Here is a 16634-nt window from a genome sequence, read left to right on the forward strand (position 1 = left end):
ACTGTACCTATCACATGTAGTGTCCCAATCACACATATGTGCTGTACCCATCCCATGTAGTGTTCCCAATCACACACACACACACACACACACACACACACACACACACACACACACACACACACACACACACACACACACACACACACACACACACACACACACACACACACACACACACACGGTTCCCAATCACACACATATGTACTGTACCCATCCCATGCAGGGTTCCCAATCACATATATTTACTGTACCCATCCCATGTAGTGTTCCCAATCACACACACGTACTGTACCCATCCCATGCAGGGTTCCCAATCACACATGTACTGTACCCATCTCATGCAGGGTTCCCAATCACATATATGTACTGTACCCATCCCATGTAGTTTTCCAATCACACACATATGTATTGTACCCATCCCATGTAGTGTTCCCAATCACTCACATGTACTGTACCCATCCAGGGTTCCCAATCACATATATTAACTGTACCCTTCCCATGTAGTGTTCCCAATCACACATATGTACTGTACCCATTCCATATAGTGCTCCCAATCACACATGTGTACTATACCCATCACATGCAATGTTCCCAATCACACACACATGTACTGTACCTATCACATGCAGTGTTCCCAATCACATATATGTACTATACCCATCCCATGTAGTGCTCCCAAACACACATATGTACTGCATCCATCCCATGTAGTGCTCCCAATCACACATATGTACAGTACCCACTACATCCAGTGTTCCCAATCACACACATGTACTGTAACCGTCCCATGCAGTGTTCCCAATCACATATACATGTACCATACCCATCACATGTATTCCACTTTCCAATCACATATGTACTGTACCCACTACATGTTATGTTCCCAGTCACACATATGTACTGTGTCCACTACCTGTAGTGTTCCCAATCACACATGTACTGTACCCAATCACACATATGTATTGTACCCATCACATGTAGTGTTCCACTTCCCAGTCATATATGCACTGTACCCACTACATGTAGTGTGCCCCGTCACACATATGTACTGTACCCATAACATGTAGTGTTCCCAATCACACATATGAACTGTACCCATTACATGTAGTGTCCCAGTCACACATGTACTGTACCCACCACATGTAGGGCTTGATTCACTAAGACAAATAGGACACTTTATCAAAGTTAACAAGTCTTATCAGAGTAGCATACCGAGCGCTAAGGACTTATGCCTGCTAATTGTCAATGACGAGAGCTCCACTCCTCCTGCACTGAGCCCCTGCGGGCCCAATCACTTAAAGGACATTATCCCCGCACTTTGATTGGCCCAATAGGCTGCCTGTTAAGTTTCCTGTCAAGTGACAGGCAGCCTATTGGGCCGAGTGGAGCTCTCGTCATTGCCAATTAGCAGGCATAAGTCCTTAGCGCTCGCTATGCTTCTCTGATAAGGCGTGTTAACTCTGATAAAGCATGTTAACTTTGATAAGGCGTGTTTACTCTGATAAGGCATGCTATTTGTCTTAGTGAATCAAGCTTGTAGTGTCCCTATCACATGTAGTGTCCCAATCACACATACGTACTGTACCCATCCCATGTAGTGTTTCCAATCACACATATGTACTGTACCCATCACATGTAGTGTCCCAATCACACATACGTACTGTACCCATCCCATGTAGTGTTTCCAATCACACATACAGTATGTACTGTACCCATCACATGTAGTGTCCCAATCACACATACGTACTGTACCCATCCCATGTAGTGTTTCCAATCACACATATGTGCTGTACCCATCCCATGTAGTGTTCCAAATCACACGCATGTACTGTACCCATCACATGTAGTGTCCCAATCACACATATGTACTGTAGCCATCCCATGTAGTGTTTCCAATCACACATATGTACTGTACCCACCACATGTAGTGTTCCCAATTACACACATTTACTGTACCCATCCTATGTAGTGTTCCCAATCACACACACGTTATGTACCCATCACATGTAGTGTTCCCAATCACACACGTTATGTACCCATCACATGTAGTGTTCCCAATCACACATATGTACTGTACCCATCACATTTAGTGTTCCCAATCACACATATGTACTGTACCCATCACATGTAGTGTTCCCTATCACACATATGTATTGTACCCACCACATGTAGTGTTCCCAGTTGCACACATGTACCGTACCCATCACGTGTCGTGTTCCACTTCCCAGTCACATATGTACCCACCACATGCAGTGTTCACAATCACACATATGTACTGTATCCATCACATGTGTTCCCAGTCACACACATGTACCGTACCCATCACATGTAGTGTTCACAATCACACATATGTACTGTACCCACCACATGCAGTGTCCCAATCACACATATGTAATATACCCATCACATGTAGTGTTCCCAATCACACATATGTGCTGTACCCATTCCATGTAGTGTCCCAATCACAGGTATGTACTGTACCTATCACATGTAGTGTCCCAATCACACATACGTACTGTACCCATCCCATGTAGTGTTTCCAATCACACATATCTGCTGTACCCATCCCATGTAGTGTTCCAAATCACACACATGTACTGTACCCATCACATGTAGTGTCCCAATCACACATATGTACAGTAGCCATCCCATGTAGTGTTTCCAATCACACATATGTACTGTACCCATCACATGTAGTGTTCCAAATCACACACATGTACTGTACCTAATCACACATATGTACTGTACTCACCACATGTAGTTTTACCAATTACACACATTTACTGTACCCATCCGCTGCAGTGTTCTCAATCACACATATGTACTGTACCCATCCCATGTAGTGCTCCCAATCACACACATTTACTGTACCCATCCTATGTAGTGTTCCCAATCACACACGTTATGTACCCATCACATTTAGTGTTCCCAATCACACATATGTACTGTACCCATCACATTTAGTGTTCCCAATCACACATATGTACTGTATCCATCACATGTAGTGTTCCCTATCACACATATGTACCGTACCCATCACATGTAGTGTTCCACTTCCCAGTCACATATGTACCCACCACATGCAGTGTTCACAATCACACATATGTACTGTATCCATCACATGTTGTGTTCCCAGTCACACACATGTACTGTACTTATCACAGGTAGTGTTCACAATCACATATATGTTCTGTACCCACCACATGCAGTATCCCAATCACACACATGTAATATACCCATCACATGTAGTGTTCCCAATTACACATATGTACAGTACCCATCCCATGTAGTGTCCCAATCACACGTATGTACTGTACCCACCAGATGTAGTGTTCCCAATCACACACGCCACATGTAGTGTTCCCAAACACACATGTACTGTACCCATCCCATGTAGTGTTTCCAATCACACACGTACTATACCCATGCCACGTAGTGTTTCCAATCACACATATGCACTGTACCCACCACATGTAGTGTCCCAGCCACACACATGTACTATACCCACCACATGTAGTGTTCCTAGTCACACATATGTACTGTACCCATCACATGTAGTTTTCCCAATCAAACATGTGTACTGTACCCATCCCATGTAGTGTCCCAATCAAACATATGTACTGTACCCATTACATGTGTTGTTCCCAATTCAACATATGTACTGTACCCACCACATTAAGTGTTGGCAATCACACATGTGCTGAACCTATCACATGTAATGTTCCCAATCACACATATGTACTGTACCCATCACATGTAGTTTTCCCAATCAAACATGTGTACTGTACCCATCCCATGTAGTGTCCCAATCAAACATATGTACTGTACCCATTACATGTGTTGTTCCCAATTCAACATATGTACTGTACCCACCACATTAAGTGTTGGCAATCACACATGTACTGTACCCATCCCATGTAGTGTTTCTAATCACACATATGTACAGTATCCATCCCACGTTGTGTTCCCAATCACACACATGTACTGTACCCAATCACACATATGTACTGTACCCACCACATGTAATGTTCCAAATCAAACATATGTACTGTACTCATCCCATGTAGTGTTCCCAATCAAACATATGTACTGTACTCATCCCATGTAGTGCTCCCAGTCACATATATATACTATACCCATCCCATGTATTGTTCCCAATCACACATATGTACTGTATCCATCCCATGTAGTGTTCCCAATCACACACATGCACTGTACCCATCCCATGTAGTGTTCCCAATCACACATATGTAATGTACTCATCCCATGTAGTGATCCTAATCACACATATATACTGTACCCACCACATGAAGTGTTCCCAATCATACGCATGTACTGTACCCATTCATACATGTGTACTGTACCCACCACATGTAGTGTTCCCAATCACACATGTGCTATACCCATCCCATGTAGTGTTCCCAATCACACATGTGCTATACCCATCCCATGTAGTGTTCCCAATCCCATGTGTACCATACCCATCCCATGTAGTGTTCCCAATCCCATGTGTACCATACCCATCCCAATTCCCCATATGTACTGTACCCATTACCTGTAGTGTTTCCAATCACACATATATACTGTATCCATCCCATGTAGTGATCCCAATCACACACATGTACTGTACCCAATCACACATATGTACTGTACCCACCACATGTAGTATTCCCAATCACACATATGTACTGTACCCATCCAATGCAGTGCTCCCAATCACACATATGTACTGTACCCATCCCATGCAGTGCTCCCAATCACACATATGTACTGCCCCATCCATATAGTGCTCCCAATCCCGCATATGTACTGTACCCATCCCATCTAGTGTTCCCAATCACACATATGTACTATACCCATCCTATGTAGTGTTCCCAATCACACTTATGTACATATGTAGTGTTTCATACACACATAGTAGCTCCCATTACACACATGAAGTGTCCCCATTACACATCTGCTGATATCCCAAACATATGAAGCACTCCCCATCTTACACACATATGTATCCTGCTACTTCAACAGATGCAGTGTTCCCATTACACAGATGTAAAAAAAAAAAAACACTGATCGTGCATATGCAGTGCCCTATCACACACATGTAACAGTGTCCCTGTGTCACACAGATAGTGTCCCCATGATAAACATGCAGTGCCCGTGTGGTGTCTGATTTAGCTACTTCGTCTGATTAAGCTACCGGTAGCTAAATCAGACAGCACAGTGTGTCTGGAAAAGCTACCCTGTCTGAATTAGCTACCATGGCAAAAAACAAACCCTGTGTATATGCTGCATAATGTTGTTTGCCCTTGAGTGATAGGTTACAGATCTTATTTATGTAATAATTATTATGTTGGATATGAAATAGCCAATGTATTGTTCTTCTAGTTCAGCTCGTTATTATTATTAATATTGTTATTATTAGCGCTCCCCATTTTCTATACGCTACGCCTTCCACAGTTTTAGGGTTACAAGCGCCAAACTTTCTACACTTATTCGTCCTGTAGCAAAGTATATTGCTTGTGCTTTAATAAGCGATCCCACCCTCCGTGCCCCTGCGGCGGACCCCGGAAGACCCCTTTTTCCGTGTTGACTTTGACAGGGAAAAATTTTAAATCACTGCCACTCGTCCAAACTCGGACCACATATTGTAGGTGTAACCCCCCCCCCCCAAAAAAAAAAAAAATGTATTTTGGGGGGGGGTCACCCTGAAGTGGGCAGAGCTACCAGCGGCCAATGAAAATTTGAAGTTACATTTACCAAACTTGGGTCATTTGTTAATGGAGTGAAGCTGAAACATTTTGTCACATTTTGGGGACCCCCAAAAGTGGGCAGAGCCATAATCAACCAATCAGATTTTCCCTATTGACTTCAATGAGAAAATGTAAACAGCTGTAATTCTCACTGTATTAAAGCCAGAGTTCCCAGACTTGGCACACTGGGTCACTGGGGTTGAAATTTGGCAAAGTGGGCGGAGCCACATACAGCCAATCAGACACATAGCCAACATCCTGTGGTTTCTTCAGAAACGACACCATCTAGTTAATATTATTATCAGTGCCCCCCCCCCCCCCCCCATTTTCTATACGCTACTCCTCCTACAGTTTCACAGGTACAAGCCCCAAACTTTCCACACTTATTTGTCTTTAAAGGGAACCAGAGAGGAATGATTTTATAAAATATAAAAAGTTTATACATACCTGGGGCTTCTTCCAGCCCCATAAGCCTGGATCGCTCCCACGCCGTCACTTCCGGCGGACGCGGCCAATTGTCCGCATCACAGGGGCTCCCTCCATACCCGTACGCATGCGGCTGCGCAGTAGGCAGCCACACGCGTACCTGTATGGAGGGAGTGCCCTGTGATGTGGAGAATTGGCCACGTCCGCCGGCCGACTGGCGGTAATGATGGGACCCGGTATCGGCGGTTCCAGGAAGCGGAGGACGGCGGCGTGGGAGCGATCCGTGCGTATGGGGCTGGAGGAAGCCCCAGGTATGTATACTTCATCCTCTCTGGTTCCCTTTAAGCCCCACCCACATGCAGAGTAGCACAGAAAAGGATTAAGATGAAATAGGGCCCTAGACAAGATAGCACTTTTTTGGGCGCTACTCTACTTTAGGGGACCCAGCAGGAAACCTCATAGGGAACAATTCTCCAATCACAGCATCCTTTACCGCACAAAGCATTGTGAATGGCTGAACAGGGTGGGTGTAGTTTATTACAACCTAGAAGTTCAAGAGCATGCCGTCCACCAAATCACATTAGCTAGATTTCCCTATGAGGTTTCCTGCTGGGTCCCCTAAAGTAGACTAGCGCCCCTTGTTGTGCACAGCTGATGGTCACCTGACTTTTTTGGTTAGATTTGGTGGGGGTAGTATCCACCAGGCCCCGAGACCAGACGCGTAGCTTGGGGGGGGGGGGGGGGTCGGGGTAGGATCCCAAGGGCGCCCATTGGGGATTTTACACCCCCCCCTGGCCGCTCGCTGCCAGGCAGGAGCAGCCCAGCTTCAGACCTCCGACCAGCCTGCAACCACTATGCGGGCGCTAGGACGTAGCGGACACCGCACTGGTATGCAGAAGTGACATCACTTCCGCATATACAGCGTGGTGTTCACTGAGATCGGTGCATCCACTCTAACTGGTCGACAGCTGATACTGAGGTCTGAAGCTAGGCTGTCCCTGTCACTATCTAACCTGGGGGGTCCCTGTCACTACCTGAACTGGGGGGCTTGTCACTACACACACTGGGGGTCACCAGTCAGTAACTGAACTGGGAGCTCCTGTCACTACCTAAACTGGGGGGTGAGAATGGGCCCATAGGTTATTATTGCACTAGCGCTTTAAAAAGCAATAGTGCTTCAGCGGTTTGCCGAAATCGACGGCAAAATGCTCAGATGTGAACGGGGTCTTTAGGCATTTACCAGGCATAATAGCAAAATCCGACATTCATATTTGGCATGTTAACCCTCGGTGGATTGTGGTACCTGGGTTTTTTTTTTTTACTACTTTAAGACCGGCCCATGCCAATGGGCGTGGCCACAGAGGCAGCCCCAGGACTGCCGAACGCCAAGGGGAGGTGGGATCGATTGTGTGCTTGGTTGTGCGGCCCTGCAGCTTGTCCTTAAAGCTGTAGTGGTCAATTTATCAAAACATGGCCTGGTCTTTAGGGGTTTTAACACCCTGGACCTCAAGAGGTTAAGGCGCATTGTGGCCAAAGGAGCAAAATCCGACAGTGCTATTTGGCATCCTAACCCTCCGTGGATTGTGCTTCCTGTTTTCAAGCCAATTTTGAACCATGGCACAGGATGACTATGGGGGGAGGGAGGGTGGGGGTTGTTAGAAGTGAAGCTACTTTTTTGTCCCAATCCAGATTAGATTCTCTTTTAATAGGAACGGTAGTGAAAAGTACATATAATATTCATTTTAAAATTATTTCGTCAGTGTTTGTCATTTGTAAAACATTCACAGCCCGATGTACATTCTTACATTTATCGTAGCTACATGTTTTAGTTCTGGCAGCAGATCAGTGCCGGATGTTTCTTTCTGAGAGTTGTATGCACAGGGGGAGATATTGCTGGCTTGGCAGTTGGAAAAAGCCATTATTTCCCACTATGCAACAAGGTGCATTCAACCTCATGCAGCCGCAAGTATTGGGTCCTGCCTTGATGATGCCATCAACCCATGACACGTTACATGTGTCAATATGTAGCTTGGTGTGCTGTAATTCTGGCATGGAATTACTCCTCATTATCAGTGCAGTGTCTCATTTTGCTCAACTAAGGGTGGGGTGCATGTTGCCCACTACAAACCAGGGAACTACAGTGGAGCAATAATGACCAGTAGGCACCACAGAACACTATAGGTGAGTGAGGGTGCCACGAGACAATTTAGTGAATTAAACATGTTGAGTTCTGCAAATAAAATTGTGACCTTGCTTAACATGTGGCAGGGGTGTGTCTTGATGCCCCCTTTGAGGCTATGCTAGCGAGGTTTGCCATGGGGCACAGCATTACGTGACCATAAAAAGCATCTCATGACTGGTGCAATGGAGGAGGTGGGGGGTGACAACTCCCTGGGAGAGGGGGTTCATGGTTGCATCTGGGAGTCCCATTTACCAAGGGGATTCCCAGATGCTTGCCCCCCCCCCCCTCCCCAGGAGAATTGAGTAAAGGGGTGCAAAGTACCATATCCAAAAGGGTTAAATGACATAAAACACACACGAATAAAGTCCTTTATTATTCTTAATTAACCAAAAATACTTAGTTGTACCTTTAAAAAAATTCTGATGCCAATATCCTCTATCTTGCGACTTTCTTGATACATTGATTGAAGATATCCACAGACCCTACGCCACACACTGCCATCAGCTATACTAATTATAGCACAGCTGCATCTTTCTCCATAGCTTTGCCCTCTCCTCCCTGCACCTATCACCCCCACTGGCAACCTTCTTAAAGGGGAACTCCCAGATGCCACCATAAAACCCGGCAGTGAGTCATCAACCCCCACCACCTCCTGGGGCAGCCTAAAGATGGGCATGGATGGCCCAGAGCACTTCTGAGGATGAAGATCAAAAAAATATAGGTTTGGAAGAGATGGGCAACAGCTTGAAGATGGTCAGAGTAGGTGCAGTTTCTAGGCTAAAATGCACCCAGGGCGAGGGTGTTAAAATTGGGCCCCCACCGCGGAGCCAGGTATACATGCCCACAGTATAGGTTATCCAGGTCTAGTTGCACTCAATATAGGTATCCAGCTATAGGTCCCCTCAGTATAGGTAGCCAGGCATAGGTGCCCCAGTATAGGTTAGCCAGGTAGGTGCCTCCAGTATAGGTAGCCAGTATAGGTAGCCAGTATAGGCTAGGTAGGTGCCCCCAATACAGGTTAGATAGGTAGGGGCCTTCCAGTATAGGTTAGATTAGGTAGGTGCCCCCCAGTGTGGTTAGATTAGGTAGGTGCCCCCCAGTATAGGTTGATTAGGTAGGTGCCCCCCCCCCCCCAGTGTGCTATATACACACCATATATACTGCTATATAAACCATACATACACCATATACCCCAGCCATACATACACAGCTATATACATTATATATACACACTATATACCCCAGCCATACATCCACAGCTATATACATTATATATACACACTATATACCCCAGCCATACATGCACAGCTATATACATTATATATACACTATATACCCCAGCCATACATGCACAGCTATATACATTATATATACACTATATACCCCAGCCATACATGCACAGCTATATACTGCTATATAAACTAGGGGTGGGACGACGAATCCGGCGAATCCCTCGAATATTGGGAAATATTCGAGATTCGTGGATTTGAATCCCGACGCCATTTTTCACTTTCCGAATCCCGACGCTGCATCGCCGCGCATCCGCCGCTCCCCCGGCTCGCACTCTTCCTCCCCCGACCCCCCCGCGCCTCCTCCGTTCGCCAGCATCAACTCACCTGAGCGGAGCTCAGAGCGGCAGACCTCTCGCCGACTTCCTGGTTCCCCCTAGTGACCGGCTCTTACAATGAGGTCATCAGTAAGAGCCGGTCCGGCCACTAGAGGGAACAGGGAAGTATCGAAGAGGTCTGCCGCTCTGCGCTCCATGGAAAGGTGAGTAGATACTCATGCAGGGGTGAGCGGAGGAGGCACGGGGGACAGAGGGGGCCGTGGGGGGGTTGGCGGTGAGCGGAGGAGGCATGGGGGGAGGCGGAGGAGGCCGGGGAGGGGGGTTGGCGGTGAGCGGAGGAGGCATGGGGAAGGCCCCTATACCTACCTACCTAAAGGCCCCTATACCTACCTACCTACAGGCCCCTATACCTACCTACCCACCCACCTACAGGCCCCTATACCTACCTACCTACCTAAAGTCCCGTATACCTACCTACCCATCTACCTACCTACAGGCCCCTATACCTACCTACCTACCTACCTAAAGGCCCCTATACCTACCTACCTACCTACAGGCCCCTACACCTACCTACCTACCTACAGGCCCCTACACCTACCTACCCACCTACCTAAAGGCCCCTATACCTACCTACCTACCTAAAGGCCCCTACACCTACCTACCTAAAGGCCCCTACACCTACCTACCTACCTACCTATACTTAAGGCCCTATACCCTGCTACCTATACTGAAAGTCCCTTTACCTACCTACCTAAAGGCCCCTATACCTACCTACATACCTACCTATACTTAAGGCCCTATACCCTGCTACCTATACTGAAGGTCCCTTTACCTACCTACCTAAAGGCCCCTATACCTACCTACCTAAAGGCCCCTATACCTACCTACCCACCTACCTAAAGGCCCCTATACCTACCTACCTACCTACAGGCCCCTACACCTACCTACCCACCTACCTACAGGCCCCTATACCTACCTACCCACCCACCTACAGGCCCCTATACCTACCTACCTACAGTCCCGTACACCTACCTACCCATCTACCTACCTACAGGCCCCTATACCTACCTACCTACCTACAGGCCCCTATACCTACCTACCTACCTACCTACCTACAGGCCCCTACACCTACCTACCCACCTACCTAAAGGCCCCTATACCTACCTACCTACCTACCTACCTACCTAAAGGCCCCTACACCTACCTACCTAAAGGCCCCTACACCTACCTACCTACCTACCTATACTTAAGGCCCTATACCCTGCTACCTATACTGAAAGTCCCTTTACCTACCTACCTACCTAAAGGCCCCTATACCTACCTACATACCTACCTATACTTAAGGCCCTATACCCTGCTACCTATACTGAAGGTCCCTTTACCTACCTACCTAAAGGCCCCTATACCTACCTACCTACCTAAAGGCCCCTATACCTACCTACCCACCTACCTAAAGGCCCCTATACCTACCTACCTACCTACAGGCCCCTACACCTACCTACCCACCTACCTAAAGGCCCCTATACCTACCTACCCACCTACCTAAAGGCCCCTATACCTACCTACCTACCTAAAGGCCCCTATACCTACCTACCTACCTACAGGCCCCTACACCTACCTACCCACCTACCTAAAGGCCCCTATACCTACCTACCTAACCTACATACCTACCTATACTTAAGGCCCTATACCCTGCTACCTATACTGAAGGTCCCTTTACCTACCTACCTAAAGGCCCCTATACCTACCTACATCCACAGCTATATACATTATATATACACTATATACCCCAGCCATACATCCACAGCTATATACAATATATATACACCATATACCCCAGCCATACATCCACAGCTATATACATTATATATACACCGTACATACACCATATACCCCAGCCATACATACACGGCTATATACATCATACATACACCATATACTCCAGCCATACATACACAGCTATATACATTATATATACACCGTACATACACCATATACCCCAGCCATACATACACAGCTATATACATCATACATACACCATATACCCCAGCCATACATACACTTTACACAGCTATACATTCACTAAACATGTATACACAATACATTAACACATACAAGTATCTTGGGCAGAGCGCTGCACGGGGATGAACGGGAGGGAGGAGAAGAGGAGGGAGGAGAAGAGGAGGGAGATCGGACTACCAAGAGCTCTCAGCCATACACTGCTATATACACTATCCATACACCATACAGACACAGCCAGGATAGCAGCAGTGAGTGACAGACATCCACACAGCAGTACATACATTAGACACATATATACACCAGCCATAAATACACTTTACACAGCTATACACAATACATTAAAGTATGTTGGGCAGAGCGCTGCATGGGGACGATCCATACACCATACAGACACAGCCAGGATAGCAGCAGTGAGTGACAGACATCCACACAGCAGTACATACATTAGACACATATATACACCAGCCATAAATACACTTTACACAGCTATACACAATACATTAAAGTATGTTGGGCAGAGCGCTGCATGGGGACGAACGGGAGGAGAAGAGGAGGGATATCGGATCACCAACACAACGTCCTTACAAAAATAGAATCCTTCCTTACCCTGCTAAAGTTCTAACTCTGAGGGCTCCCCTAGCAGACGTCCAAACTCTCCGAAATCCACTTCAAACTGTCGTGCCCCGGTGTCCTCGGGGAAAGATGTAGTAGCTATTTCGTACGACCCCCCCCCTCCTATGACGCGTTAATGGATGTGCGCATGCGCACGCATGCGCAGTGCTGAAGGGAGCTCTTTAGGATGGGTAGCTGTTATAGACAGGACACCCGCTACCACGTATCTAGCAATGTCCATGTGTCACACACGCAGTGTCCCCATCATGCACACGTAGTAGTGTTGTGGTGACAATCATGTGTCGCCGCTCAGCGTCACTCACCGTCCATGCTGCCCCGCTCCGGGCTGTAGTCCCCTCGCCCCCCAGCCTCCCTCTCCCCGATCCGGGCGCGAAGGTCAGTGAACATCCCGGGTCACATAGAGACAGCAGAGCCGCTGCGCGCCGCCTCCCCCTCCTCCATCCCGAGACCCGCCCACACCACACCGCCCTCTCCACACCCCCTCCACTGCACTGTGCCCGGCTGCTCCGCGCTGTACTACACCCTGACCCCTCCAGTGGTGTAGCTAAGAAACTATGGGTCCGGTGCAAGTCTTACATTGGGGCCCCCCCAATCACTCTATACATAACAATTGATATGGCGCACCACAACCTGCCAAAGATTTCCACAGTGTCAGAGTTGCAAGAAAAGAATGGGGAGCAGTTTGTTAATGATTAGCACATGACCAATAGAGAGGTAATATTGTGCTTGAGGGAGGGTCCCTTGGGGCCCCTCTGGCCCAAGGGCCCCGATACTACCTCTGCACCCCATATTGCTACACCACTGAACCCCTTACCACACTGCACGTGCCCCACTGCACCCCGCCCAGCTGCTCCGCGCTGCACTACACCCCTCCCACACTGCACGTGCTCAAAAACTATAAGGTCTTTTCACAAATTATTTTTTTTTACCATGTTCCTACTCATCTGCTTAATATGCATGTCAAATTTGGTGATGATAGCATGTACAGGGGCTTTACAATTAACCACAGAAATTGGCACTATTGACTCGAAAATTCGGAACACGAAATTCGGTTTCGCTTGCGGTACACGAAATTTTGACCAAATCGGAATTCAGTTGTTCCGATCAGCCCTAGAAGCGATCACCTGCGCTGAAGCGTATTGAAAAAATACGCTTCCGCGCAATGCATAAAACTTGCGTGGTTAACGTGACTCACTTCCGTCACATAAAGCCGCACTGCGTCAGTATAACAAAAGTGTATGTGGATGTAGTCCCTTTTTTTTTTTTTTTTTTTTTTAAGGGACCCATTGGAACGGGAGACAGCCCTGATACCAGTGACCCACCTCTCCCCTCACACCCACATATCTACTTTTTATGATGAGTCACTTGCTATTTATACCCCCATATTTCTGCAGTTTTCACCTTACGGCGAGATATTTAGTTTTACAACCCACACGTAGTTTTACAACCCCCAGGCTACACAGATTCATTAAAGAAGTCTTGATCCTGAATATGTAGCCTAAATCTAATGAAAATGAGAAACGATGGCCCTTAACAGGCAAAACTGGCCAGAGCCATGCACCTGTGACTAATTTGCATAACCCCGCCTCCTCCTGATGCTACCCTTCTGTGGATCTATATCAATACATCATGTTTGTTTTCACATGTTGCATTGCTTGTCAGGATCTGGACAAATACCGAGGGCTTGATTCACAAAAGAGTGCTAACCGTTAGCACGGCCGTTTTCGCACAAATTTTCACGTGTGCGTGCGATCGCGAATTTTCACGCGCAATTAAGTGTTTTCGCGCGCAGCGTAATTGTTATCGTTTTCGCGTGCAAACTTACGTTCGCGTGTGAAAACAATAGCAATTTCACGGGAAAATTCACGTTTGCGCGTGAAAACGTTAAATTGCACACGAAAATTCGCGATCGCGCGCAGACGCGAACATTCGCGCGAAAACGGCCGTGCTAACAGTTAGCACTCTTTTGTGAATCAAGCCCATGGTGTATATAATCTATATATGAATGAAATAATGATGGAAAAGGTACTTTTGTATTACGCGTCCAGCAGAGCGGCTGATGTAACTGAGCTTGTTACCGGGGCTTACCGCAGCTGAACGGCAGACTGCGGAAGGACAGCGTGGGACTTAGACGTGTTGATGGGGCGGGAGAAAGCCCCGGGTAAATATCAGAGTTTTAGTATTGTTCGTCTCCGAGTCTCTTTAAAGTCCTTCGACAGGAAGTTGCAAGGTCTCCTGGGATTTGACCTCGAAAAAATGCAATCTCCTTGCCTTTTTTGTATGCGATTTTCTAATGCAGTCACTGCGATTGCAAGTTTCTAAAATCGCATCATACTACTGTGTACAATTCATCACAATTTTCATTATTTTTAAAAAGGCTTTGCAATTGAAAAAAAATGCATGATGTTATAAGAACACAGCGCAACGCAGTCTGTTTGTACAGGCCCTAATGCATTAACCCTTAATCTGCACTGACAGCAAATGTAAGGCTGGGTTCACATAGGACATAGCGTGAAACGCTGCGTTTTATGTCATGTTGTAAGTTAATTTTGTGTGCGGTGTTTGTGCATTTGTGGTGCGTTTGCAATGCGTTTTCCATGTGTTTTAATGCGTTTACATATACAAAACGCATATGCGTTTTGTATGCGTTTTCCATGCATTTTTAGATTTCCATTCATGCAAATCACTTGGAAGACAGCAGGAAACCAAAATACAGCAAAAAAAATATTTTGGGGAAAAAACCGCATACCATTGCGTTCCCATTGACTTTCATTTTGTGCGTTTTGTGGGTACACATTACACACAGGGAGTCAAGAAGCCGCTACTGCCACACATCTTACCGAGCCTTTTTGAGCACGCCAGATTGATGCCAGTCTGAACGTAAATCGATCGGGCTTCCAAAGTGCAGTATTAGTCTCTGGCAAAGTCAGGCCGGTTTCACTCTGGATGTTGGTGGAAGCCTGGCGGCTGCACTGCCGACAGCATTCTTCGGGGATTACTGCGTTAGTACGCTGTAACTCCTATCTGGCAGCCGGCAAAGCAGGAAATGACACTCACTTCCTATGGCCGAAGCGATTAGGGCTGAGCTCTCGGATTCCGAATTTCGAGTTTGCCATCGGAATTTGGCAGTTTCGAGTAAGCACTCGAAACTCGAAAATTAGACAATTCCGAGTACCGAATTCGCGTTTACATTGAAGTCAATAGTGCTAAATTCCGTGGTTAATTGTGAAGCCCCCTTACATGCTATCATCACCAAATTTGGCATGTATATTAAGCAGATGAGTAGGAACATGGTAAAAAAAAAATTGTGAAAAGACCTTATAGTTTTTGAAATAAACGATTTTAAAGATTCATAGGAAAAATGGTTTTTAAACTGTGTAAAATGACTCTGCTGCAGTACAGGTTACTGCATTCCGACTTCTGTATACATATTGTATACATTTCATGAAAACAGACAGCGTGGGGTCCCCCCCTCCCAAGCTTCCTTAGCCCCTTGTCCCCCATGCAGGCTGGGATAGCCAGAATGCAGAGTCCCGGCCACGTGGGGCTTCGCACCCTGAGCTATATCAGCCCGCATGGTCCATGGTATGGGGGGGGCTCTGGAGGAGAGGGACGGCCAACCTCCCCCTCTCCCCCAGAGCCCTTGTCCAATCCATGGATAAGGGGCTCTTCCCCACCTCCGGTGCCTCAGGAGGAGGTGGGGGCCGCAGACGTCCTGGGGGTGTAATGAGGCAACAGCAGGCTGAGCGCGGAGGATTGTCCGCGTCCGCATCAGCAGCGCGACCGCCTGCATGGTCGCATGCGGAACGCGGAGAAACGTCCACGTCCGCAGCTGTAGCACGATCCACCGCTCAGTCGCAGACCTCTTGGCGTACTCCACGTCGAGGCTGCACTCCTGGAACACCTTCACAGGCCTCACGGCATGCTGCTCGCCGAGGCACTTCTCATGACGGTCTGGACCCCGTAGGGGCCGCGCGTGTGCAGTAGAGCCTTTTATACTCTTAGAAGAAGAGTCAGCTGACCAGCTGGTCAGCTGACCTCAGCAAGCTCC

The 16634-nt window shown here is 47.2% G+C and overlaps 1 protein-coding gene across 1 annotated transcript in view; it reads right to left on the bottom strand.

Moving 5' to 3' along the window:
• LOC137543730 (hexokinase HKDC1-like) overlaps positions 1 to 12967 on the bottom strand; it is a 145055-nt gene extending 132088 nt beyond the window's left edge. Inside the window, exon 1 of the mRNA XM_068264861.1 lies at positions 12886 to 12967. Coding sequence (XP_068120962.1) covers positions 12886 to 12892 — 7 coding nt within the window. The 5' untranslated portion in view covers positions 12893 to 12967. The remainder of the gene's footprint in view (positions 1 to 12885) is intronic.
• Between the last annotated feature and the right edge of the window lie 3667 nt (positions 12968 to 16634).

This window comes from Hyperolius riggenbachi, unplaced genomic scaffold (assembly GCF_040937935.1).
Source record: "Hyperolius riggenbachi isolate aHypRig1 unplaced genomic scaffold, aHypRig1.pri scaffold_191, whole genome shotgun sequence".
In the NCBI taxonomy this organism is placed as follows: domain Eukaryota; kingdom Metazoa; phylum Chordata; class Amphibia; order Anura; family Hyperoliidae; genus Hyperolius; species Hyperolius riggenbachi.